This window comes from Glycine soja, chromosome 9, assembly GCF_004193775.1.
Source record: "Glycine soja cultivar W05 chromosome 9, ASM419377v2, whole genome shotgun sequence".
Taxonomy (NCBI): Eukaryota; Viridiplantae; Streptophyta; class Magnoliopsida; order Fabales; family Fabaceae; genus Glycine; species Glycine soja.
Window position 1 is genome coordinate 3,590,399 of NC_041010.1, and position 27,178 is coordinate 3,617,576.

General features: G+C 32.6%; 5 protein-coding genes across 5 annotated transcripts; 3 read left to right on the top strand and 2 right to left on the bottom strand.

The window, feature by feature from the left end:
• The first annotated feature begins 1,283 nt into the window (after positions 1–1,283).
• On the top strand, positions 1,284–3,659 carry LOC114425480 (protein DETOXIFICATION 55-like). The gene is made up of 2 exons (XM_028392417.1): positions 1,284–1,550; positions 1,839–3,659. Exons 1-2 carry the CDS (start codon positions 1,503–1,505, stop codon positions 3,369–3,371), a joined length of 1,581 nt encoding a protein of 526 aa, XP_028248218.1. The 5' UTR covers positions 1,284–1,502; the 3' UTR covers positions 3,372–3,659.
• A 6,359-nt stretch (positions 3,660–10,018) lies between these two features.
• LOC114367033 lies at positions 10,019–10,688 on the top strand. The gene has a single exon (XM_028324117.1). It carries the CDS (start codon positions 10,080–10,082, stop codon positions 10,485–10,487), a length of 408 nt encoding a protein of 135 aa, XP_028179918.1. The 5' UTR covers positions 10,019–10,079; the 3' UTR covers positions 10,488–10,688.
• A 1,595-nt stretch (positions 10,689–12,283) lies between these two features.
• On the bottom strand, positions 12,284–12,688 carry LOC114367034 (calcium-dependent protein kinase 9-like). Its single transcript, XM_028324118.1, has 2 exons — positions 12,545–12,688; positions 12,284–12,434 (listed from the first exon to the last, which is right to left on the bottom strand). The coding sequence occupies exons 1-2, from the start codon at positions 12,648–12,650 to the stop codon at positions 12,292–12,294; spliced, it is 249 nt and encodes an 82-aa protein (XP_028179919.1). The 5' UTR covers positions 12,651–12,688; the 3' UTR covers positions 12,284–12,291.
• Positions 12,689–16,459: 3,771 nt separating this feature from the next.
• On the top strand, positions 16,460–17,732 carry LOC114425489 (FCS-Like Zinc finger 15-like). The gene is made up of 2 exons (XM_028392429.1): positions 16,460–16,808; positions 17,167–17,732. Exons 1-2 carry the CDS (start codon positions 16,552–16,554, stop codon positions 17,288–17,290), a joined length of 381 nt encoding a protein of 126 aa, XP_028248230.1. The 5' UTR covers positions 16,460–16,551; the 3' UTR covers positions 17,291–17,732.
• Positions 17,733–22,401: 4,669 nt separating this feature from the next.
• LOC114368904 (dynein light chain 2, cytoplasmic-like) lies at positions 22,402–26,169 on the bottom strand. The gene is made up of 3 exons (XM_028326187.1): positions 25,747–26,169; positions 25,506–25,611; positions 22,402–22,786 (listed from the first exon to the last, which is right to left on the bottom strand). The coding sequence occupies exons 1-3, from the start codon at positions 25,912–25,914 to the stop codon at positions 22,704–22,706; spliced, it is 357 nt and encodes a 118-aa protein (XP_028181988.1). The 5' UTR covers positions 25,915–26,169; the 3' UTR covers positions 22,402–22,703.
• Positions 26,170–27,178: the final 1,009 nt, after the last annotated feature.

The window sequence follows — 27,178 nt, forward strand, 5'->3', positions numbered from 1 at the left end:
GTTTTTCTTTTGGTGTTTTTTTTATTATTGAATTTGATTCAAAAAAGTGAGTCCTGCTTTGATTTTGAATAAGAGATGCATCGTACGTCTCCTTTTTAATGAACAAGTCTACATTTTAAATAAAAGGTGTTGTTTAAATTTTTTATTTTTATTTTCTTCCGATAAGTAATCTGTTATTACAGGTAATTTTGACTTCCTCACCGGTGGTGCACTTACTAAGAGACTTCACCGTAGCCATCACCGTTGATTAATACATATATGGCACGGTTTAAATAAGGTCTTTATGCTTTTACTCTTGCTGTACTAGTCGCATATTCTAGACGATTTTTATATACATATCTATCTATCAATACTCTTATGCATGTATATTTTTTATTTTTATATTAATCTTTTCAATCAAACATTTCAATTTATAACTCATTCATTTTATGTTTATCCGCATTTTTTTCACTCAAATGAAATAATTTTTCTTAAGTTTTTTATTTCCAAGAAACAAGAGTTAATAATTAACTTATGTATATAATCCCATGTAATTTTTTAATTAATGATCCTCATCACTTACCCAATGCAAGTAGCTTATTTTTCTTAAGGAATTGATTTAGGAGGGAATGGTTAAAACATTTTGCAATCCTGTTTCTAAATCCTGTCCCCTTTTATATTTCTTAACTAAAAAGCAATAAATGGTTAAAACGTGTGTTGATTCGTGTAAAATTTGTGCTGAAATTTTGTAACATTTAGCTTATGTAATATTGTTGTCAAACTGTCACTTTTTAACTGGAGTAACATAAAATGGAACAGGAAAGAGGGGCGTGTGATTTGATTCTGAGTTCAAGTGCCACTTGCTAATTATGGTGACGTAATCTCCATAAGGCCATCTCCAATGACAAAAATGGTGTATAATTCATGTGTAAATGGTCATGACGAAATTTCATAAATTTTTAAATTGTCTTATATATATTACTTACATGATAAAATCATGTTATACATAGCATTATATCTAATTATTTTAAACATCTCTTCAATACTTTTTATTTTTTCTTTATCTCTTTCATCTAATTATCATAAATTTTATCATACTTATATTTTTATTTCTTTTTTTTCTCTCTAAGTATCAAATTAAATATTAGATGTTGATGTAAAAATTTTCTGTAACTTTTAAAGAATCCAAACTAACGAGCACACATATATATACTTACCCCACCGCCTCCAAACATTATATAAAGGTCTCTCCTCATACCCCTCATTCTCACACCCCCAATTTTCTTGTTCCCTCCCTTCTCTTCCTGGTCCCCTCTCACTTTGTACTTGAGGAGTGTTTTGGGGAGAAAAAAAGACACCCCACTATTTCATTAATTTTTGTTTTTTTATCATATTTTTTTAAAATATTTAAAATGTGAGTTTAAGTTTAATTCAATTTCAAAAGTTAAGTGTGATTTGAATTTTTTCAATAATATTATCTCACACCACACGGAAACAAGAAAGGGAAAAATAAAACGTTTAAGATGGTTGCTGAGGAGAAATCCCAAAAGCCATACCCAACAGCTGCTGAGGTACGAGCAAACGAGACCTCACACATCCTTTCAGAACCTTCCATGTTTCTCACTCTTAATTTCACTTCTTCATCTCACTTAGACTGTTGTCTATTTTTTTTATTAGCAACATATACTACTTCCGGTCTTATTTATAAAAAATAAGTTTTAATGTAGTTTATAAATATATTATAACTTATTTCTTATAAATAGGATCCTAGATAATATTATAGTCTATAGTATAATATAAGCTCATTTATTCATACAATAACATTAACTAGTTTCATTGCGTTTAATTTGTTGCTATAGGTAGTGGAAGAGCTAAAGAGAATGGGGAACATAGGAGTTCCAATAGCAGCCATGAGCCTTGCGGGATACATCAAAAACATGGTCTTAGTTGTGTGCATGGGAAGGTTGGGAAGCCTTGAGCTAGCAGGTGGTGCTTTGGCCATAGGCTTCACCAACATAACAGGTTTCTCAGTTCTCTCAGGTTTAGCCATGGGAATGGAACCTCTTTGCACACAAGCCTTCGGTTCAAGAAACTTCTCTTTGGTCTCTCTCACTTTACAAAGGACAATTCTCATGTTATTGGCAGCTTCACTACCCATTTCTCTCTTGTGGCTAAAGCTCGAGCCTCTCATGTTATGGCTTCACCAAAACCCTGAAATAACCAAAGTGGCAAGTGTCTATTGCTTCTTCTCAATCCCTGACCTAATTGCAAATAGCTTCCTTCACCCAATTCGAATCTATTTACGTAGCAAAGGGACAACTTGGCCTCTATTGTGGTGCACTTTGCTTTCCATTCTCATACACATCCCCATTGTGGCTTTTTTTACCTTCAAACTTCATCTTGGTGTGCCCGGGATTGCTATGTCAGCTTTTGTTGCCAACTTCAACACCCTTTTTTTCCTCCTATCATACATGCTCTACATGCGTGTCTCAAAGGGATCACTTTCCATGCCTTTACTATTATCGTCAACCTGCCAACTGTCATCACCATCACCACAACAACAACAACATCATCATCAAGACCAAACCTCATTAAAAACAACAACGCTAGGAAAAGAGTGGGGCATGCTAATTAGGTTTTCCATTCAGAGTTGCTTAGGAGTGTGCTTGGAGTGGTGGTGGTACGAGTTCATGACGATTCTCGCAGGCTACCTGTATAACCCACGTGTTGCTTTAGCAACTGCTGGCATAGTGATACAAACAACATCTCTCATGTACACTTTACCAACGGCACTAAGTGCTTCAGTGTCAACTAGGGTTGGGAATGAGCTTGGGGCAGGTCAACCCGAGAGGGCAAAATTGTCAACAATTGTGGCAATAGGACTGTCACTTGCAAGTTCAATATTAGGGTTGTTGTGGACCACAATAGGGAGGGAGAGATGGGGGAGGGTGTTCACAAGTGATAGTGAGGTGTTGGAACTAACAATGAGTGTGTTGCCCATAATTGGGGTTTGTGAGTTAGCAAATTGCCCTCAAACCACAAGCTGTGGAATCCTTAGAGGGAGTGCTAGGCCTGGTGTTGGGGCAGGGATAAATTTTTACTCATTTTACCTTGTGGGGGCACCAGTGGCAATAGTGATAGCATTTGTTTGGAAACTAGGGTTGGTGGGGCTTTGCTATGGCTTGTTGGCAGCACAGATAGCATGTGTGGTCTCTATTCTAGTTGTGGTATACAACACAGATTGGGAAAGGGAGTCTATGAAGGCAAAAAGCTTGGTGGGAATATTTAAGAGTTCATGTGATCATGATCATCATTATGGAGACCAAACAGTGAAATGTGAAGAAGGTCTCTTGTCTTTCTCAATGAGAAAGAATAGCGACCAAAAAGAGTGATGATAATGCTGCACATACATATACCGAAAATCGTGGCACTAGTGGAAGAGAAAAACGATAAGGATCTCATGACTACACTTGATTAATTATTTTTATTTGTGATTATGCTTTTTGTATATGCTTTTGCATAACTCATATTTTTTCTTGTAGTTTTTTTCCCTTGCTGATGAATATTACATGCAAGGTTTGGTGTACTCTACCTAGCTATAGTTGGTAACGTTGTCTACAAATTGTGTAATATATAGTAGGGTTGTCTGATTACTGATGATTGTATTAGATATATATAATTCATGCAACTGAATTTTTCTTCCAATCGTATTTCTATTAGTAAACATTATGATTAATTTGTATTTTAACCACAAGTTACTACTGGCGTATAAAATGAAAGCACTCTGTGCACGTTTTATATATCATAAATTTGTCACCGGTAAATAAAAAATTAACTATAGCTGCGATTGTTACAATGGTGTTATTTTTTTTAGAGGAGTTACAATGGTGTTATATTTACCACAAATTAATTTCTTATTCTAAAATATGATTCATATAAAATCATCAGAGAAATTGAATTAGCTATAACAATCAATTATATATAAGTAATTATTTTATCTACATCATTATTTTGTGTCGCAATGATTACAAACATATTATCATTATAAATTCTTGAGCTCAAACATGCATTAAATACGTCACTCATGTAAAATATGTTGAGCTCAAGTGTGTTGGAATCAATAAAAGAAAAGGCAATTAATTAAATATTATAAAATTAAAGAATTTTTTTTATAGTTGAAAGTCTACATATATCTTAAAAATAAGATACCATAATTGTTGAATATGCATATAAGCATTACGAAATTTTAAATTCGGACCTTGTTGAAAACGAGTAGGATATACATGGCTTGTTGGGGGCGGGATAGCCTATTTTATATATATATGAAGGTTTAAGCATGTGCTTGCATGTGTTATAGCTAGGACGAAGTATGCATGTGCAGAGACGCAAGTCAAGAGAAATAATATTATGGTACTTTCGTTTATGAACAAACGAAAAATCATTGTCCTATGTCATTTATGTTTCCTTTTGTTTTCTGAAGACCTACCTATGCCACAACCAATGGGTAGTCAAGGATGTGAGAAATTGTGGGTTTATAATATCCACAAAAAAGTTCCCAGTATAAATTTCTATACGTTATGTGACAAAATTTATCGGAGAAAAAAAAAGGTAAGAAATATTCTTTAATGTAATGACATGTCTCCTCTTCCCCACCAATATCACTTCCATTTGAATAGACAGGACATTAGACATATGCGAACAAGTTTAGCAGAAATGTACCAATTTGTAAGCAACCGGAATATTCTCGAATAAACTACCTATCACTATATACATAGTAGTAGTTATTAATTAACTTATGGATCGCATCAATTTGTAAATGTTACTCTTTTTCTTTGTTTTGAAATAAATATATAAAGAATGGCCAAAACCAAATAAAGAAAGCACTTGAAGGATAATTAATTTATAATTCAGCTACTAATATAACCCCACTCTTGGGACAGCCGAAAGCTGGGACAACTTTTTGTTACTTGTCAAGGGGAACCTAACTGGCTAATTAACTGCCACCTATTTTATGTCCCACCCAAAATTAAAATAAAAATTTACTGGGATCGATAAGCACTTTCCTTGATTGGTTGCTACTCAATTGATATTTGAACAGAATAATGATCATGAACGCATAAAGTTATTGGATAAGAAGGTCCAACATTACTGCTTAGAAGAAAAGTCCAACAAAATAAGAACGGAGAAGGGTTTGTGCATAGTGTAAACAACATATTGAATACTTGTAGAGAGGTTCTTTATTATCTATAATTATGTGGTGACGGCGTAAGGGTGAGCAAGAGATGGGTTGGGACAAGATTTTCTTTGTATCTATCTTATCCGAAAGTTTGATTAATTATTTGACCTTTTAACAAATGAATATTAATATTATGTATAGTTAAATTATTGAATCAAAAATATAAATATAAATTAAAATACATTTTAAAATAAATAATATTATTATAAATATTTTTTTATCGATAAATGAATTGTATATATATCATTATAAATATAACCATGTTAAACAGAATGTTATCTATTAACTAATTCTTTTATTATTGATACATATTTATTTAAAAAATTATATATATATATATATATATATATATATATATATATATTTCATAAAAATATAGGACACTAAATTGGGTTAAAATAACCCAAAACATAACTTAAATCCGTTCTAAACAAATATATTGATCTAATTTTAAAACTCAAATCTGTATAAATCAATTTTGAAATAGGCCAAGTTAATCGCAATGTATGAGCATTAAAAGACACTATGTAGTCTGTAGTAGCAAAGTAGTCATTTTAACATGCATGAGGCATCAAGTATACATAAATGCCTCATAAAAGCAAACCTTACAAAACCAAATTAGTGTAATCTGATTGGTACGAATTTAACTCTAGACTTAGCATTGTTAACAGTCCCTTATCCCGATAATACCAGACTCTACTCCAAATGCAATAAACAGCTTATCGGATCAAGCTTCCACACATAGAGAGAATAATTGAAATCTTTGAATCTTGCTTTGCACCATGACCATGAAGTGTAAACAATATCATCAAAAATAGCCTGCTGCTCCATGACCACGTAGTTAGGTCTCTTATGTCGTCACTACTTTGATCACATGCTCTATCAACTTGTCTTAATGATAGTTGAGAGAGTAAGAGTGTGATGAAGTAGAGAATGACTTTTACTATTGATTTGCATTTTTAAGTGATTTGTTGCAAAACAAATATCAATAATATTATGGATTCGTTTGAAAAAACAAATTATGTGTTGTAATTTCATGTAATATTATATTGTTATTTGCTCATTTTTCTTTAAATAGGCTTGAGAGCAGATATTATATGACTTACGATCAAATTGTGAATATAATCATCTCCTCTCCATTTTTTATTATTAATTTGCTAGTTGTTATGTGTGCTTTTTCAAGCATCAATTCTCGAGAAAAGAAAAAAAAGGACTCAAAAGCATAGGGGTTTTGTAGAGAAAGATTATACAAATTCATAGGAAACAATTTTGTGTATTATTGTTTAGTATAGAGGGAGAATTTTGAAAAAAGACAAGATAGGTAAGGTACGAATGAGCTACAAATTTTGGAGCTCAAATTCCAATCTAGTGATTATTGGAATCGGATGATAATCAACGAAGTTTGGCTAAAGGACAGATAGAACATGTATATGAATTGAAATAAGAGGGGAGAGAAAATTGTACTATATTACTTAAAATCTTTAGTACATGATCTGAAATATGGCCGAATCTAGCATGCCATATATTGCTATGTTGAAAACTAACAATTAAAACTACTAGTTAATTAATTAGTTTTAATTATAGAAGGCTCTGGGAGAATGAGAGAGTTTGAGGACTCTACAGGAGTTTTTTATGTCATTTTTTGCTTTGCCATCCTCTCTTTATGCTTTTTAGTATATTTTCCATAATCTTAACGTTACACTAAATATTTTTGTTAAAAATAGTATAATATACATTGTTAGTTTAATAAATTTTCTGGTGAAATTAAATTAAAAAGCATGTTGGAGAGTCTACTTTTTTACTTTTTGTCTACTTCAGTCTCCCCAGACTTATAATTACAATTGCATTTCGATTGCTTTCAAACGGAAGAAAGTTTACAAGTGAAAGGGATATTTTTTTGCGGGGAAATGTACTAACAAAATGGCCTTAAGAATAAGGAAATAAAGAACTAGATTGAGGTTGTTGCTTCATGCACTCTTTTTGAAATATTTTTTCATTTTTTAGATTGGTCATTTTAGAAGACAAAAAAATGTGTATTTTAAAATGTAATTTTACATTATGAATTCATCGTTTTGGAAGTTAAAAAGGGAGTGCAAGAAGCAATCGAGATGTGCAAGAAACAATAACCCTAGGTTGATTGCTTAGCCCATGAAGGGGACCGTTGAAAAGCTTCATACGATCGATACTAGAGGCATCAACTTCGGTCATATGGTCCAATTTTACAAATCAAGAGAAAGGGATTTATTTCTCAGAACTGAAGAAATTAGAGTCGTTAAACTACTATTTTAGTAATTGAGATATGTTGACAATTACTCTAATCTATTTTTTTTTTTATATATCTTCTTCTATTAATTAAAATTTATAAAAAAAATCATAAAATTTTATTTATAATTTTTATAACTTTTAACTAGTAATTAAAAAGAATGTATTTAAAATAGTACTTTGTTAGAAAATACTTGCTATACTACTCTCACTTTTCTTAATTATTAATTGAACATTCCCCGCAGATGAAGCAGTTGCCCAATTTATTGCACAATCAATATTGGCTACCAAATTTATTGCAGCAGCTGTCCGATTATAATATAAACGTGTAATATTGTTTCCACCAAGTCTGAGCCCATGGGTGCTGTAGTTAAAGATGAGAATAGGTCAGGTCAGTTTATAGAGATATGCAACCTGATCTATATAAAGTTTGGATGGGTCTATTTAATAAAAATGTTAGATTCGAGTTTTTTTTAAAAAAACCTATTAAATTAAATAGACCAGACTTAGACATATTAAAAAGTCTTATAAGTCTGATAAGCCGATTTTAGACATATATATATATATATATATATATATATATATATATATATATATTATTTTTTTGGATACTAACATATATGTGTCATTCTTTTTATTAGTTTGAAAAGATTCAGTTCATTCCCTTTATATTTCTCATTATTTTTATTGATTTATTTTCCTATTCCTTCTAATGTTTCCTTTTCCTACTACGCTTCTCTTTCAGTTGAAGTAAAATAGAGAACATAACTAACAAAAATTGCACAGCAAACAAAAATCGTATCATTTTCACTTCAAACTTTGATAGAGGTAAAACTTCAAAACCTTGTCATTTTTTTCTTTCATCTTCTATGTTGTGTCATGTTTATTTCATATATTTTACTATGTTTAGCATATGTCTTCTACCTTGGAAATTAGTGAACCAATAGCATCCACTCATACAAATGATAATGAGGTAAATATACAAGTTCCTACAGATTCAACTCAAGTAGAAGCTAGCAATCAAGAAAATGAACATGAAGAATCAATTGTCGAAAGAAGGACGAAAAAAGATTCAGTTGTTTGGAATATTTTGATGAAATGGAAATCTCCGTGGGTGAAAGTTGTTTGGCAAAAGTAAATTTGCTACTGGTGGAACTGGGTCAAGTACTACCCATTTGAAAAGACATTCCAAAAGTTGCATTGAGAAGAAGGCTAAAACAACTGCCGAAAGTAGACAATCCACCATTCCATTCCCGCCTTCAAATTCAAATAACCCTTTTATGATTCCCGGTGTTAGATACTCTAATGAAAAGATGAGAGAAATAATTGCAACTGTTATCATGGTTCATGAATATCCTTTTAGTGTTGTTGAGGATTCTATTTAGAGGTGGGCCTTCCAATATGCAAACCCTGGTTTTCATAAGATTACAATGACTCATGCATAAGATTAGAATGACTCATGCATAAGATTACAATGACTCATGCCTTATGCACCAGTTCTGTTCAAATGGAATGGAGATGTAAGTTTTATTCTTTGTTTATAATAATTAATATGTTGGTTTTATAGACTTGAATGATGCTACCTCAAGTATGAGGTTCTTGTTTGTTTTGGATTATTTTATATCATTTCAGTTTATATTATTAATATATTTGTAGGACTACCAACTAAATTAATGTTAGATTAAAAATTAAGCCAAATTATATATTAAAGTCTTGTTTAGCCTATTATAGAAAGTGTGTTATTTTTTTTTTTGTAAAAACAACTATCAAAGAAATATTAAAGGTTTAATGTGAAGAAAGTTTTTAAAAAGGCTATCAGGTCAGGCTAAGCTTTTAAAAAGGCCAGGCCTAAAGCCAAAATAAAAGTCTTTGATAGGTTATAGGTCAGACTCATACCTACAAAATTTATCATAGACTAGGCTCAAATCTTTTAAAGCCTTGTCTGGACTATTCCCACCCTTAATATAATTAATTAGAATAAAATTTAGAGTACATAAATTTAATAATAAAAAGTTATAACAAATATGCGTATAATAAATTTTTAAGAATTAAAATTTAAAGTTTAAAAAAAAATAAAGAATGACACTACCAATATTAAGGAAAGGTAAACTAAGTGATTAAACCATTCTAAAGTGAATATATTTGATTAGTATTTTGTCTTATACAAATGTAATACGTAGGAAAAATATTTATTTTAAATAAATAAATACTTTTAATATATGTGTTATATTATAATTGAATTTTTTATTCAAAAATAAAAATTATATTTTAAATTTATAATAGACAGTTTATATAGTGATAAAAGATTATTTTAAAAAAAGATTGAAATTCAATTAAGAAACAAAGATTAAAAGGATAAATTGAAGAGATAAACAGTTAAGAAAATTAAGTATATAGAAAAGCATGAAAAGAGAATGGATTGACAGTTGAGATGGTTGATTATTTTTGTAGATAATTGTAAAATCAAATTAAAATTAAGAAGTATATTTAATTGAAAGGAATAACAAATATAAAATAAAATAAAATGTTGAATACACGAGATTAAGAAGAAGAAAAATAAAGTGGTGTTGACGCGTGAGCGAGAAAGGGAGAAAGAAGAGGAATGATGCGAAGGGTGCAAAGATGGCGATGCGTTTGGAACTGTATTGATCGCCCGAGTCAGCAGCTGCGTCTATTGCACGAGGGCCCTGACACCGTAGAAGAGCTTCTGGAGAGGCATCTCGTTAAAAACAAAAACGAAAACCAGTTGGAGAATCAGAGGCAACTCACCAGCACTCGCCGCGAAGCGCTCTGTCTCTACCGTGACATTCTTCGGGCCACCCGCCTCTTTATCTGGCCCGATTCCAGGGGCATCCTCTGGCGCGACATACTTAGAGAGAACGCCCGAACCGAATTCGAACAGTCCCGTTTCGAATCCGACCCTGAAATCGTGACCCGATTGCTTATTGGGGGCCGCCAAGCCCTCCACTCCGCTATTGATAAGCTCGCCGAGAAGCACAAACAACGCTGATTTCATTTTGTTGTCCGCTGTTAGGTAATGTAATGCAATTGAATTTGTCTGTAGAAAGAATCAAATATGGTTTGCCTTCTAAGTTACAGTTACTGGTAATGTTGTATGCTATTGAATTTGTTTGTCTTTATTCAAACAAGTATGAGGTCATGTTTTGCTCCTTAGAGTGTGGCCCTAATATAATATTGATTATTTACAAAATTTGCCTTATTTTCAAATGCCTTTGAAAATGGCTTTCAACTTCTTAGAACGATTCATTTAGCTGATAATTCGATGAAATGCCTGAGTAATTGACATTTATTTAGTAACGATGGGAATAGGAACAGGGACTTGTTTAGGAATAGGAAGAGGGACTGCTTTGAACCTGGAAACTTTATTTAAATGGATTGCTTATCATGTTTCCAACCAATCCTTTTCTGGCCTAGTTTATGTAGCTGCTAAATAAATAACAAAAACTTGAAAAGAAAAGTAAAAAGGTCAAAAGTCTCAGAACATGAGGAAACGAATCAACTTTCATGCTAGCATAAGTGGGTATTGGAATTACAGGTTCCTCGTAGTTTTGCATTGTCTATACATCTTATAGACAAAAAGCTATACAAGGTTTTTGCGTTTCAAGTGGCATAAAATTTTACATAAAGTGCACAGGTTGATCAATTCAAGAGTGATTCGATCTCTGGCAGCAAGCAAAAAGTATACAAGGTAACAAAAAATTGATGGCGATGAGCTGAACTTCTTGTTGTCATTGTTATTTGGCATTCATTCTTCATCATGGTCATAAACTCCTGATAATCAATTTTCCCATCCTGCACAATGAAACCCAACTCTACTGTAAGTTACAAATCACATGGAGAGCAGAACTACGGGAGCATGACTATATTATAACACACTGTGTCAGATTCAATATCGTTGAAGACTTCATCTATAGCAGCTTCATCTCCCCCATCTGGTGTTCAGTTATTGCTTCTCTAAGTTCATCTCTTGTTATGTAACTATCCCAAATGGAAAGAGCATTTCAGTTAAGCAAGAATGCAATAAGATTCACAACTAAAAAACAGATGAAAATCTAGTTTTATATGTATGGAACAGACCAATTTTGGCTTCCTTTGAAATTCGGTATAACTTGTCAACAAGTGATCCTGATTTTTATGTTTCTAAACTCATTACTTGACCTAACTGTATGTATTACGATTAAGCAGTATATATAGAGGATCGATCTAAGGAACTGAAGAGTGATCCATTGTTATCCTTGTCAAAGTATTGAAAAGCCTTGAACAAACTCTCTTCCTTCTCCACTTTATGCCGATCCATAGTGGCAGCAATGAATTCAAAGTAGTCAATAGTCTTACTCTGGTCAATATCAGCCTGAAAACACACGTGAAGAAGGAAAAGTATGTCCTATAATTTAATTTAATCTAGCTTAATAAAGAGAGAAAGGGATTGGATATTTATTTTCTGATTCGGTGAGACTGAACTTACAGCATCCATTAGCTGCTTCATTTCAGATTAAACAATCCAGATTGGAGTTCTTCAAATGTGATTGTGCCACTGCCATCAGTATCCATATTGTTGAACATTTGTATCAGGCCCTTTGTTTCTTTCTCTGAAATATTTTCTGTTATTACCTTCCATGTTAAGAAAAAATTAGACATTCAATTAGTCAAAGTATATTTTGTTATCCGCCTCCTTATATTTGTCTTACCAAGCAAGTGTAACACGATTTTTATCCCAAAATTTCCGCCTACTCAACCAAAACTAATTAGACTAGTTTAGTTTACATTTTGCGTGGACACATCAGATTCCATTTTTATGCACAGATAAAATTTTGACGGACCTTCAGAGCAAGCTTCTTCATCTGGTTCATTGCTCTAAACCGTTTCATCCTAATTAAAACAGCACTGTCTGGAAGCTTGTCTGATGCTTCACCACCTTCCTTCAACCAAGGGTGTTCTGGTTCAAACGAAAAATGAGGAACGGGGTGATGACAGACAGCATCAATCACTGGTTAAACTATCAGAATGCAAATGGGTGAAAATGCGGCAACAATACAACATATTTACCGAGGGCATCAGCAGCTGTAATGCGTTCCTTAGGGTCGCAAGTCAGCATTTTTCTAACCAAATCTTTTGCAGCTTCTGAAATAGAAGGCCATGGCTCGCTATCCATATCTAACTTTCCTCCCAAAATAGCATCAAATATGCCTTTCTCAGTCTGAATTTGATCGATACATAATTAATCAATAAAAATAGATATGTCTATCACGAGCTGAAAAATAGAGTAACATGTAAGGGAGTAAGTAACATGTAAGAGTATACATCAAATGAATTTGAGACCTTTTATGAGAAGTTTGGCATCTTACACGAAGTTACAATCCCATATACTCCTCAACATAATGGTTTGGCTGAGAGAAAAAATAGGATTGTGTTGAATGTGGCTAAGAGCATGATGAAACAGAAGAATCTGCCACACAATTTCTGGGGTGAGGCAATAACTACAACCACCTATCTGTTGAACATATGCCCTACTGAGAGACTTAAAAATAAGGTACCAGAATAATACTGGTCTGGCAGAAAACCAACTGTAAAATTGGCTCACTATGCTTCAAGCATGTACATGATGAGAAAAGAAAAAAATTGTAAGATAAAAGTGAAGCCATGATCTTGTTGCATACCATGCCATTGGTGCCTGTAGATTGTATAATCCAGCCAAACAAAAAATTGAAATTAACAGGGATGTGGTGGTGAGTGAAAATGAGTCATGGGACAGGAAAAATCAGAGAAACTGGCATGACTCAATCATTCCTATACAACTTGATGAAGTGTAGATTGGTGATAAAGGAAATAGAGAGGAACTAAATGAGACTAAAGAGGACACCACTCCTTAAGGTGTTTAGGTTCAGAGACCAGCTAGAGAAAGGCAACCCCCATCAAGGTATGCAGACTTTGAGATGTTGCATGATAGTGAAGTAACTGCTGAAGGGGACTTGGTGCATTTTGCTTTACTAGGAGATGCAGAACCTATCAATCATGAAGACTAGGGAGTTGTTGAACTACCACCAAACAAGAAGGCAATTGATGTTAAATGGGTTTTTAAGCTCAAATTGAATTCTAATGGATCTATAACAAGACATAAGGCCAAACTAGTGGTAAGAGACTTCAAACAAAAGCCTGGTGTGGATTATACTGAGGTGTTTGCACCAGTTGCTGGGCTTGAGACAATATGGTTGGTAGTTGCTTTGGCCAGTAGGAATGGTTGGTCCATATCTCATATGGATGTTAAATCTATATTCTTAAATGGTACCTTGGATGAATTGGTTTATGTTACACAATCATCGGGTATTAAAGGCAAGGAATCAATGGTGTACAAGTTAAATAAGGCTCTATATGGCCTTAAGCAAGCTCCTAGAGTTTGGAACAAAAGAATAAACTCATTTCTGATCCAAAATGAGTTCTGTAAGTGTTCAGTTGAGTATGGCATGTATGTGAGAAGCAAAGCAATATTGTTTTACTAATTTGCTAGTATGTAGATGGTTTACTAATAATAGGTAATGATGCTGAAGAAATTGAAGAATTCAAGGCATTAATGAAGACTGAATTTGAAATGATAGATTTGGGCAAATTGGCTTATTTCTTAGGAATGGAGTTTGTGACCGTCCTAAGTAGGATCATTCTGCATAAGAAGAAGTATGCAATGGATGTCTTGAAGAGGTTCAATATGGCTAACTGTAATCCTTCAATTACTCTAGCTGAAGTGGGAGTGAAATTGGATAATACAAGTAAAGATGATGAGCTTGTTGATCCAACTTTGTTCAAGCAGTTGATAGGATCACTAAGATATATGTGCAACAATAAGCCAGATATCAGTTTTATAATTGGCCTGGTGAGTAGGTTCAAGGCTGAACCAAGGAACTCACATTTCATGGTTGCCAAAAGAATACTGAGATACCTAAAGCGAACTGTAAAGTATAGTGCGTTTTTCCCAAGTGAATCAAATTAAGGAGAAGCTGAATTAGTAGGGTACTCTAATGTTAACTGGCATGGAGATAAGTCAGATTGAAAAAATACTTCTGATTACATGTTTAAGTTATTAGCAGCACCAATTTCATGGTGTTCTAAGAAGCGACTAGTAGTTTCATTATCAACATATAAAGCAGAACATATAGCAGGCTCATTTGTTGCTTGTCAGGCTATTTGGCTTGATTCATTACTAACAGAATTGAGGATCAAGTTGAAGAAGCCTATAAAATTGTTTGTAGATAATAAATTTGCAATTGACTTGGCCAAGAATCCAGTCTCCCATGGAAGGAGCAAGCATATTGAGACAAAATTTCACTTTCTAAAGGAACAAGTGAATAAAAGTGTGATCAAAGTTGTCTATTGTCCTACTGAATCACGAGTAATAGATGTGATGACTAAGGCAGCAAAGATTGAAAGATTTGAGAAGCTAAGGAAAGCTTTAGGTGTTGTAGCATTTTGAATTAAGGGGGATGATGTAGTAGACTAGTTCAAAAGCTTGCATGAGTTAGTTTGTGGTAGTTAGTATGAGAGGAAAAGATAGCTAGACAGTTAGGTAGTTATAACTAATTGAGTTTGTTGCTGTAAGCTCCCTTCATAATTGTAAATCATTCTGTCGAGATCAATGAAGTCTCATCCTCAGTTCCATTTACTTTCTCACCCTCTTAATTCCTCTCTAAACAGAAAATGTGTGTATGTGAACCACCATTGCTCCAACAATGTAAAATTAAATTAATAAGGATCATAATTGTTTCAAATTATCTAAAAATTTCTACAATTTCAGAGTGTATAAGTAGAAAGAAAATAATAAATGTATTGAAAAAATTGGGTTGAACTATAATGGAAATAAGGTAGAAGAAAAATTAGGTGTATATTAATAAGTAATAAGTAATAACAACCCAACATTCTACATTGAGTAAATTGGTTCTTACTGTTGTAGACCGTGAAAAGATTATGAGCAGTTATATTTATATAATTGTATAAAAAATAAATATTATAGAAGAATATATATATATATATATATATATATATATATATAATATTCTTAAAATTTATAATATGAATAATACTACATTCGTTTTATATATTATAAGAAATAAATGAAAATATTTTTTGGTTCTTAAATAAAAGAAATATATTGTTATTTTTAAATATATTAATTGTTAATTTTTTCTATATCTTTATTTATTGTAAAAACTACTAATGAGATAAGTCATATTTATTGGTGGAAAAAATTATTCCTTAAAAAATGAATGATGTCATTAAATGCAACCACCACCTAAACTAGTTGATTCAATAAGTATTTTTAAAATAAAATTTAAATTTATAATTATTAATTAAAATTAACCAAATTAACTATTTTTATTGGTATTAATGAATCGAGTATTTGTTTTTTATATAGGAACCAACATAATATTACTCATGCATTATTATTAAGGTGTTGTTCGATAGAACAAAACAGAAATAAATAAAATAAAATAAAAATTAATAGAAAATATAAAAATATAAGACTCATATTAAATTTAAAAAAATTTCTTTCACTTTTCTCCTCTTTTTGCACAACCAACATTTATCCAAATTTGAAAGGAATGTGAAGGAAAGGTTCGATGACTTCTATCCTCTCTTATTTTTATTTCACCGGGAGAGATCCATGAATCCCAATCCCAATCCCAATATAGATACAAACGCTCCTTTAAAAGATAATTGATAGATAGATGTATGCATAGGCCAAAAGTGTTGCCACCACCAGAACATTCATTAACACTAGCCGACAAAACCTAGAAAAGAAATTGAAGCCAAAAAAAAATCAGAAAAAATGAAGAAATGGAAGCTGCAAAAGAGATATACGTGGCAGTTGAATAGAAAAAGCAGTCAAATCATTGATCTTCGTTTTACTGCTCCATAGCTGTAGGGGACCCACCACAATGACCCCTCTAACTCTTTCTTCTCTTCTCTCTAGTTTCATTGTTTCTTCCTTTCTTTTTCTTTTACTTCTTGAGTGTTTAGAGACCAAAGATAAAAAAAAAGGAATAGAGTAAAACATAGAATGAAAGATGGTGGGTTTGAGTGTAGTGTTGGAAGCACAGAAAGGTAGCGTTAGCAAGAAGACTCCACAAGTGATTAACAAAACAACCATGCTTAGTAGTAGCAACATCAACAACAACAAACACTCTTCTTCTTCTTCTTCTTCAGTGAGTGTTGTTTCTCTTTCTCAGCACTCTCCTTTTCAGGAAGCAGCAGCAAAGTTTCTAGACCAATGCTTTCTCTGCAGGAAGAGACTCTTGCCAGGGAAAGACATCTACATGTACAAGTGAGTGAAATAGTCCTTCAACATTAAACCTAGCTAGCTATTATAATATATATATATATATATATATATATATATATATATATATATATATATATATATATATATATATATAAATGCTTTGTTTGTTCTCTCTTTTCTTTTTTTCTGACACACTTTCTCACTGTCCCTTGAAACCCAGATCTTGTTTTAGTCTACTTATAATAAAAATGCTATGTAGCTAATAATGTTACCTATTCATTTCACTGAAGTTCTGTTCTGACAAGAAATATGTAAACTTTTTATGGTTATTCATTGATATATATTATATTAAAGGTTTGTTTTTTGGGGTCTGTTTTGGAACATGAATGTGCATATGAAGAGGGGACAGAGCGTTCTGTAGCGTGGAGTGCAGGTGCAAGCAGATTTTCATGGATGAGGAAGAGAGTGTTAATATTCAGAAAGACAAGTGTTGTTCTTTTACTTCTTCCTCAGCAACAAATTGACACGGTGGTTGTTTTGCACTTTTGCCTATACATGAATGAAGACTGAAGTGATGACCTAGCCTAGAGTAGAGAGAAAAGAAGAAAATATTACTGGTTGACCAAAAATGGTGGAATTTAATTATTTTTTTGTGTTTTGTTTTCTAGCTACGTTCTGGTTTTACTTTTACCCGTGGTTTGGTTTATGTGTTGTGTAATAACTTCAAAGTTTTTGTCCTTTTGCTTCCTAGTATGAAGCCAAAATGTCCTTTCAGCTTTTATTTTATGGGGCTCCATTCTCCAACCTCTTTGGTTGAAACCGTACGTGTGAGAATGCTTTTTTCCAATGTGTTTTTGTTTTGTAGCTAGACACGCATATGTTTAAATGGTTTTTTTTTAATCAATATCCAGAGACAAGGATATAGAAAAGGGGAGTGATAAATATCAAGCTTGTTAATTATTATCATATTCTCACTTATTTTATTTTTATTCTATTTTCTATATCTTTCTTCATTTTTATTATACTATTTGTCACATTTTTTTTTCGTTTTCTATATCACTCTTTTCTGATGCAACAAAAAAGAGGAGTATCTGATGGGTGCTGATAATAATGTGTGGTTTCTTTTTATATATCAACAATGATAATACCTCAATATAAACATCATTTAGCACATTCCATTTCTCTTAATCTTCTTTCCCATGCCATGTTATAAAGTTATATCACTTATTAGTTATTAGATTACTACTCCTACTTCTTTTTGTGTATCTTTCTCGTATTATAGACTAACCATTTAATGTCCAGTACAAAAAAGTATTATTTCATTATTGCCCACAAACCGGAGACAGAAGCCTGACCCCCTTTTTTTTTGTCACGTACGGTTAGAAGGGCATTTGTGGCATGTTATTTGCTTTGTTGGAATGTTATGTCAAGCATTTTGCCACCAGTTTAGGGCATATATACGAATTGTGGCCATGGTTTCTATTTGTTATAATGGTTAAAATTTTGGAAGGGTTGTGGTAGTGGCTCTTGCAAGTCGGTGCATCAATGAGTCCCTTGGCCTTGTGGCAATGAATTGCTGTGTTGTTAACCAAAATGACAATGCACTACAACACTTGTTATTATTGGTTGAGTTTTCTTTCCTGTGACTCGCATTTAGAGGAATTCTCGTACAAGATTCTATTTGTGGCTGGCAATAGCACGTTTGATGTTTAATTTCTAGTTCTCAAACGTGATATGGAGCATTTTTTTACATGAATTATGGGTATGTGTATTTTTTTTTTCTCAAGAGTTTTTCATTTTTATATTATATTTCAGTGTGCGTATGTGTTGGCCCTAACCCTGAATGGTAGTAAGTTTGCAATGACATGTTTTGCTTGTCCATTAGCTTGCTAAAGTATCGCAAATGCCATTTTGATGCATTAAGTTTGAATATTTGGAGCAACCTCGGGGACTTGAATTATGCGGACTGTCTATGATGAACTTTTTTGTTGAAAACTTGCCTAGTATATTATAAATATTAGAAATAATCCGAGTCTCATATCGACTAAAAATAATCTCACATCAGAATATATATAAGTGAGGGGCAACTTTGAGTTAGTTTTTGAGATTGAGTTAGGTCTTTTACATTATACACTCTAAAAATAAAATAGTAATTTTTAATCTATAATAATGTTTCAATGATATATTTAGAATAAGGAGAGTATAATATACTAATGTTGAATATATATAACTTTTCAACCTAAGGGAAATTAATTATTCATTAAAGGTTAGAGTACCTTAATTTGTACTCTATTTTTTAATAAAATTTTGCTTATAAAAAAAATTCATTAAATGTAATCACATTCCAAACTTAATAGTCATTTTCATGTAGTTAGAAAGGGAAAGAGGACGACAAGTAGTCGATTGCCTTCTGTTTTTACTTTTTAGCTATATGAAGTCTTTGAAAGAATGCGATGTGTTGAAGTATGCCATAGTTATGCATTGAACTAAAAAATTATCAATATTTTTTGGTGGTATAATGTAAAGAAGAATTTTTTTTGTATCTAAAGTAAACTATATACACAGCTTCGATGTTTGGTACCAAATAGCAACTTTATCTCACATCGCTGAATCCGAATATTGATCATTTTATGTGTGCCTGCAAGAGGACAGACATAAGGCTATAGCAGGATGATAAATGTATGGAAATAAACATCGCTACTGTTAAAAATGAAAAACTCAAGTTGAATTTATACATACACATTTTTTATTTTAATTAGAAACGTTCTTTTATGGTAAGTTATAAATATTTGGTTTTAACTTCAAATTTGAAAATTGAAATGCATTCACAGGGAGTTTAGATATTCTTGTACAATTGTGGTACTAAAATTGTTATCAAATGTAAGATATTTCCCCCCCTTTATTTTCGCAGTTGTTGAGCATGTTGTCTAGTCTAAAGAAAAACACTCACAAGTACATTTTAAGTTGCATTGAAGAAATTAAATCATTACCCATTTTAATTAATAAGGTAAGAGACTCCGATTAAGGGCAACGGTAAAACGTAAATCAACTAAAGGGGACATGCAGTTTAATTAATACTTTCATTTCATATTATCTGTCTTTTAAAATAACATGTTACAAATTATAATAATAAAATGATTTTCTTTAGTAAAAGTACATCCTTATTCAAAGAGTTAAAATAAAACTGTGAATCAATTTAAATATTTAGGTGATATATCAATAAATAGAAATTTTACTAAAAAAATAATGAATAATTTATATTTCCCAAGTTAATAAATATTCAGAAACAAACTAAAACACTTCCAAATTAAAGATACTCCATAAAATATGAAATGGAGGAGATAATTATTTAATAAGAACATAACACATTCTTATTTGCATATTTAACAATAAAATTTATTGAAGTAATTAAAATAATTTATTTAAATAAATTTTTAATGATTTTTTTATATAAAAAATGTATAAAACAGCGATAATTAAATTATAGTAGTTTATAAGTTTGTTTTTGTAAACGTGTGATAGATATATTAATATTTTATGTGTGACAGCAGCTGCAAAAGGTAATGACCATCTAATATATATGCAACACGTATCAGGATACAAGAGGAAGTTATCCCTGCGCGTTTCAGAATTCTTATCTCTAGTAGTACACTCTCTTTCAGAATTCCCCTAGGCTGCTAGGCAAATTCTTCTTTATGAGTCTCGACAACTAAAAAAGGTCAAAAAACGAAGAGCAATTAACTGAATTATGATATATTCACATTTTATTTATAAAATGTTTTTTTATTTTTTATGAAATGATATAAAAGTTACAGTAGTTTATAAATTCAATTTTGATATATTGTGAATATATTATTTTATAACAAAAATATATGATCTGATTATATGTATTAATATATCATGTTATGATAAAAAATCGACTATTAGAATAATTACTTAAATTTAACATTCAAGATTATGTATAAATAGAGTGATAGTGTTCAACTACAGCTCGCGATGACAAGTACTTGTCAGGTTTGGACACAGACACATATATATACTCTTTAGGAGAGGCTAAGCAACTCAATGTGGGACTTGGAATGTTTTGGAATACTTTACAAAACACAAGTTATTATATGTAGGAGATGATGAATTAAAAATAGAGTGAGTATATGTACCCTGTGTTTTGCTAAGCTTACTTATATGGCTGTCTTGAGCAACGGTGATGTTTACCACATGATGGTGTGCGAGGAGCACATTTATATTGAATTCCTTGACTGTAGAGGCTTGCTGCTATGTGCTAACGGTTTAGGGTCATAAGCCAGTGCCTCACATCTATATGAGCTCTTGTGCATGTTTTGCTAGGAAGATGAGTAATAAGGAACGTTGGGCTAAAGTTGAATAATGAATAATTGGGGCTTATGATTTTTGGGTCAGCATGGTTGTTTGTGGCAATTGTTATCTATCTCTCTCTTTTTTACTAAATGTATCCTCTTTTAGTATATTTGTTAGTTTGTTATTAAAAAATACCCTCATTCTGAAAATTAATTTTCGGAAGTATTAAAATTCCAAAAATTACATTCTAAAAGACAATTTCAATCGTAAGGTTCATCTCTTTAGGCTTCAGTATCACAATTCACATATTCTTTCTCAAGTCTCTTCAAGTTTTACCCACAAGCCACAACTTTGTGGCTGAACTAATTCACAACTAACTCAAATGTGTTCACAAATTCACTTTAGAAGCATTAGCCTCCCTAATTGATCACCTAAGTTTCCTCTCAGTTTTCTGTCTATTGGACAAACTCTTTTGTCACTTCTTAAATCACGCAATGAATGGATACACGGTATAGTACAGAGATATATTGGAACTCTTTCAGATATAATACAAGTAATGAACATAAACTCTGGAGTGTTTGGCAAAGGAAGACTCTCTCAAAAGCAAAATTTTCTTTTTTAAGAAGCACAAATTTTTTAACTCACCCCAACTATGCTATTTTCCTTGCGCTGAGCTCTTTTGAATGGAGACCAGTTCAAATGGGTTCTTTGCACCAGTTTAACGTCAGTTTTCACCAGTTTTGAGCCGATTGAAAGAGGTCCTAAAATGGTCCAAAAATGGCCCTTTTTTGGGGTCTTGGGACCGGTCCAATCCGATTTTCAAAACAATGATAACAAGTATATCAACTTCAAGATAATGTGAATTACATCTAACTCTCTTGCACTAAGCAAACCAGTAATAGATGGCAAGGGGATCTACATAGATGTTATCAGCTACTCCCAAATTCCCATGAAACCCCCAAAAGTTAAAGCTAATATAGTCCCTAAGAAGATCCCCAAAACCAACATTATTAATTGCCTTGAAAAGTTCAGAGCCTCCATACCATACAATAAACTTTCGCATTTGACCAAATGACAACTCAAGAAAAAGAAGAATTATAATTGAGCCAGTTCTTTCCCGCTGTAACCATGAAGAGAATAGAGGCTTTATGATAGCATTAACCCTTTAATACTCCTTATATGCGTGATGCGTGCCTATTTCAATTCATCCATACATACCAAAAAATAAAGAGAAATCATTACTTGTCCTCAACCTTGATATAATGAAGGATCTAATCAGGAATATCAGTGAAATAGAGGAAGCAGCCAAAGTTAAAAAATAGACAATGAAAATAAGAATTTTTTCACAAGCTAACAGCCCTTAAGAATTTCAGTGCATGCTTCAGCAAGCTTTTTTTTAAGATATAATATTTCCTTTTTAGAAAACTCTTCTAAGGTAATCCTTAGATTCATATCCAAACCGATAACTAGTTTACATATCATCCAATATACAAGGACAAGATCACAAGAATGTCTTGCAAAGATTTTGAGTGTCAGTGGAATTAATACATGGGGGACTGCATACAGCAGCATAATCACAAGACAATTCCCATAGATCTCAACTTCTTTGCTACCACAATAAGGCTAGCCAGATTTAAAGAGTAAAACCGCTTTCTGATCCAAGTAGAAATAAACAAAGTGGTTTGTTTCATGAGTCACATATGAGCCTGCAAAAAGGAAGAGAAGTCCATGAGTTCACTTCAATGATAACTGTAACAAGAATATAACTAAGCTAAGCAAGAACAAGAAATGGTGTCTTCATTTGCTTTAATTGTCTGAATGTCATAGAAAAAAAGAATAAATCGTCTTTAAGGGCATAATATGATACAAGATTTGGAACATGATGTGGTTAGATTGTACCACTTAAAATGATAGTATGGAAGTGCATTAAAAACTCCATGGTGTCCAGAATTCTGAATCTCATCATCAAGAATAAGATGAGATGTGATGATTAGTAAATGTAATGACATGGATCATAAACTACCAGTAACAGTACATCACTGAAACTTGATTTGAAACCAAGGTTTGCTTGTGCCCATAGCCTAGTCCTTAAGGTTTCCCCATACTATTTTAGCCCCAACTAATATTCATAACTTCCAAGTTACAGTTAATGATATTATACAGTTTTCAACATGGCTCTTATAGGCTGGCCGTGAGTTGACGCTGCTTATTTTGCAGAACTCTCATGAGCAGGCTCTCAAAATCAATTTTTTGGTTTAGTTTTTTTATTGTTGGTTTTTTGGTTTAGTTTTAGCATTTGCAATAGATTAAATCAATTTATGAACACCCTCTCCAAGTTGGTTTTTGACATGACATAATGACATCATTTGGTCCATATAGCCAGCCCAACCTGATAAGAAGTGGTTTTTGTTGTAAAAAATTTCAAAATTGAACTCCTTTTCCATGTAAACACTCATTATCATAAAATCCTAGTAGCTGACCTTGGATATCAACATCACACCCAACTTTATAATATTAAGATGGAGCCAATTGACTGAATTGAGCTTCAAGAGCATTGGCAAAATTCAACAAGCATATTGGATAATAGTGAACATTACAAAATCATTCTAAGCAAATATCAAACAGAACAGTATCCAAGCTTGTCTAGATCTGCAATCTCAAAAGAGTACTATGAATGGTATATTATTCTTGTGTTTAAGAGAGAAATTGCCCAAACAGTAAAAATACAGAAAGGCATATTTCCTTGATATAGAAGATTAAAACAAATGGAACAGATAATTCATGAAAAAAAGAGAGCTCTTTTGCTTTGATATTAATTAAAACTGATAAATAAGTAAAATTACAAAAGTCGCATTGTGAACTTGAATCATAATATTGTGCAATTACACAACATATTCAAGCAAAAGCCCCAGAGATTATGGACTGTGAATGATGCTTAAAAGATTAATTGCACAGATAGATAATATTTAAGATACAAGAAAAAACATTAAATGTAAACACTTTTTCGATCTTCAAAAGGATCTTGCTATTTGTTAACAAGCAGCAGGCTTTCAGAATGTAGTGTTGACATTACAATATCCACAGAAAATGAAAGACAGACACATACTGTGGGAAGAAGATATAATAGAAACGGCCCCTTCATTCACAGCAAAATAACTCATCCAGTCATGATTTCTTCACCCTGAATTCCTAATCTCCAACTATATGTAACTTGACAAATTCTAGCAGCCCCTATAGTCATTAGCTCATTACTAATTAGACCAGTATTTTTCCCTCTGTATGAAAGTCATGTTGGATGAAAATTCTTCACTGATGTTCTATATGAATACAGAACATCAGTGAAGAATATTTATCCAACATGACTGGCCCTGGGTGCCATCCATGTATCAAGTTCACATTTGAGTAGCCAAGGTAATTATTATCAAATTCAAGGGCCTCAAATCACAGGACACTAACATGAGAGTACTAGATGTTACATTCAACCGATTTGTCTTCTTTGTTCTTTTTTTTTTTTTTTGTGTACAAAGACAGCAATGAGGATCAAACCTAAGTTCTCATACTACCCAAATCCCCCACCACTAGGCCAACCCTAGTGGGGTAACCGTTTTCTCTTCCTCTTTTTTTGGGTGTACATAGCCAATAATAAGGATCAAACTGAAAACCTAATACATACTACCCAAACCTCCCACCATTAGGCCAACCCTAGTGGGTTAACTGTTTTCTCCTCCAGTAACCATTAATGCAAGAAAAGACTTTTCAAACCAACAATGTAAAAACTCATCCACTGTAACTTATGTGGTACAATTAATGAGCAGGGTTCAGGGCATAGTGGAACAAAATGTCTGTCACCACAGTACATAAGTAAATACTGACTCATCAACACAAACCACACCAACTAAACTAAACGACATATTCATATACCATTCAGCTCACAATTTCCCCCTGGAGAACAGAGATAAGCAGAAAGCCTCTAAATCTTTTTTTTATTATTAAGTAAAGTTTAGGTGAGTTGGGTCTCCGGGGCTCACCAAGGACAGGACAAGCCTCAAGGTTCAAAGAATACTTACTGATTACCCACCAACAAGATTATCACATCGGAAGAAGGAATCGAACTCAAGTCTTTTTAGGATATAAATTTGTTCCTTACCAACTGGATCAACCTTTGTTGGTAGAAAGCCTCTAAATCTAATTCAATAACTAGAAAATCAACCGTATGCAGCCAACAACTACAAAAACCTAGGTTTCAGCATCACTTCTAAACTCCAACCATGACACAGAATCAATCACACTTTTTAAAGCAAACAAGGACCAACCTACATTACCTTAGATCTACTCAATTTCCACTAGAGAACAATGAAATAAACCACAAATCCGAGTAAACCCAAGTAAAAAAATCATTGACAATAATAAACAAAAAGAAATTACCAAAATTACGTCCAACGATACAATGCCACGTGGGGCCATGCCTCTTATCGAACTCCTTCTTTATCTGCTCCGCAACGTCTTTCTCCACATTGTACTTCTCAAACGCCTGAACAATCCGCAAAAAGGTCAAGACTTTACGACACAACACAGCAAGTACAACCAAACCCAGAAACAGAATCCAAAACGAGGAACCATAAAAAGAGAGAGATATATAGAGAGAGAGAGAGTCGTTAAAACTAACGGCGACGGCGATATCAACGGCCTCCTTCTGCATGTCGGGGATCATATCAGCGCTCTTGATGATGACCTTCTTCGGGGGAACAGCTGGCACCGGTGCCGGTTTCGGCTCATCGGAGTTGGGCCTCGCCGTTAGAGCTCCGGCGAAGTTCTTTTTGGCTTCTTCACTCATTTCTCTCTCTCTCTCTCTCTGATTCTCTGAGTTTAAGTTTTGATGATGTTGCGTTTTGGGGAAAGTGATGGTGGCAGGTGGGTGTGGTTTTATGAAAGCGACGTGGGTTTGTAGTTGTAGCTAAGCTGGGAAATGAAATGCAGAAACAAAAGTGGTGCAGTGCTGACTGAGTGTTGCAATTTGCAACAGCAACACCACACCACACACTCCAGGGAATACTTGCTTCCGAGTTTGGCAAGAGGCCCACTATTTTTTATATCTATAAATAAAGATAATATCAAAAATTTATAATAACTAAATTAATTAAGTTTGATCCCTTGACACAAGAGGCCCACCATAAACACTGTTTTGGAGAATATGTTATTTTTTATGGAATGATAAATAAATACAATTAAACTTTTAATTTAAGAATCTTGTTATAAAAAAAAATGAAGCTGTGGGAGTTTGATAAATATGTTAATTCTGAAGAATATGTAAAAGGGCTATGCTTGCTTGCTGTACTGGCTGAGAATACTTGCACTGCAGAAATTAGGTGGACCATTGGCTGTGATTGAATGATGCTTGTGACTTTGTGAGCGTGGACTTTGCTTTCAGTCTTTTGGTACCCGTTCGTGTCATGCATGGTGAGACTAATTATTAGAGTGTTTACTAGGTAAAATAAAATAAGTATATTAAATATATTAATAAATATATTTTGACCTAATGAATCTCTTGAATCCAACCTGAACTTTTCTTGATAAAAAAAATGTAAAATATTTTTCTTTACATTTTATGCATTGATGCTATGAACAAATTTTCTATTATTATCCAATATATATTATGTTTTTATAAAAAAAAAATATTCACAATTGATAGAAAACATTTATCTTTATTATCTTAAAAATAAATATTAATTTATTTATGTTATTCACGCTAAAAACACCACTCAGTGAAGAGTTCTAAAGCTAAAGAGGAACTCAAGAAGTCTCAACAAGCTATTGCTCAAATGAGTAAACTTTGTTATAATAATAAGGACACCACCTATTTAGAGTGTGTTTGTATAACACATAAGAATCAAATTTATTCCTCAAAGTCAATCACGGTGGTACCATGAAAAAATAAAAATAACTATTTATTGTTTTCTCTTTACCATGAAAATGTAATTTGATTATTTCTCACCATAAATCTAATCAAAACATACTATTCACTGTGATGCTCTTTAACGATTAAGATATTAGATGACAACAGTGGTAATACAATCCCTAACACATGAGGTGTGAATGCC

What these genes read in the sequence shown, in the direction of transcription:
- LOC114425480 (XM_028392417.1), top strand. Translation starts at nt 1,503, where the DNA reads ATGGTTGCTGAGGAGAAATCCCAAAAGCCATACCCAACAGCTGCTGAG. An exon ending in CATACCCAACAGCTGCTGAG is followed by an intron (nt 1,551 to 1,838) that starts GTACGAGCAAAC and finishes TTGTTGCTATAG; the next exon opens with GTAGTGGAAGAGCTAAAGAG.
- LOC114367033 (XM_028324117.1), top strand. Translation starts at nt 10,080, where the DNA reads ATGATGCGAAGGGTGCAAAGATGGCGATGCGTTTGGAACTGTATTGAT.
- LOC114367034 (XM_028324118.1), bottom strand. Translation starts at nt 12,650, where the DNA reads ATGGATAGCGAGCCATGGCCTTCTATTTCAGAAGCTGCAAAAGATTTG. An exon ending in TACAGCTGCTGATGCCCTCG is followed by an intron (nt 12,435 to 12,544) that starts GTAAATATGTTG and finishes CGTTTGAACCAG; the next exon opens with AACACCCTTGGTTGAAGGAA.
- LOC114425489 (XM_028392429.1), top strand. Translation starts at nt 16,552, where the DNA reads ATGGTGGGTTTGAGTGTAGTGTTGGAAGCACAGAAAGGTAGCGTTAGC. An exon ending in AAAGACATCTACATGTACAA is followed by an intron (nt 16,809 to 17,166) that starts GTGAGTGAAATA and finishes GTGCATATGAAG; the next exon opens with AGGGGACAGAGCGTTCTGTA.
- LOC114368904 (XM_028326187.1), bottom strand. Translation starts at nt 25,914, where the DNA reads ATGAGTGAAGAAGCCAAAAAGAACTTCGCCGGAGCTCTAACGGCGAGG. An exon ending in CCGTTGATATCGCCGTCGCC is followed by an intron (nt 25,612 to 25,746) that starts GTTAGTTTTAAC and finishes CGGATTGTTCAG; the next exon opens with GCGTTTGAGAAGTACAATGT. An exon ending in TATCGTTGGACGTAATTTTG is followed by an intron (nt 22,787 to 25,505) that starts GTAATTTCTTTT and finishes TCCTTTTTGCAG; the next exon opens with GCTCATATGTGACTCATGAA.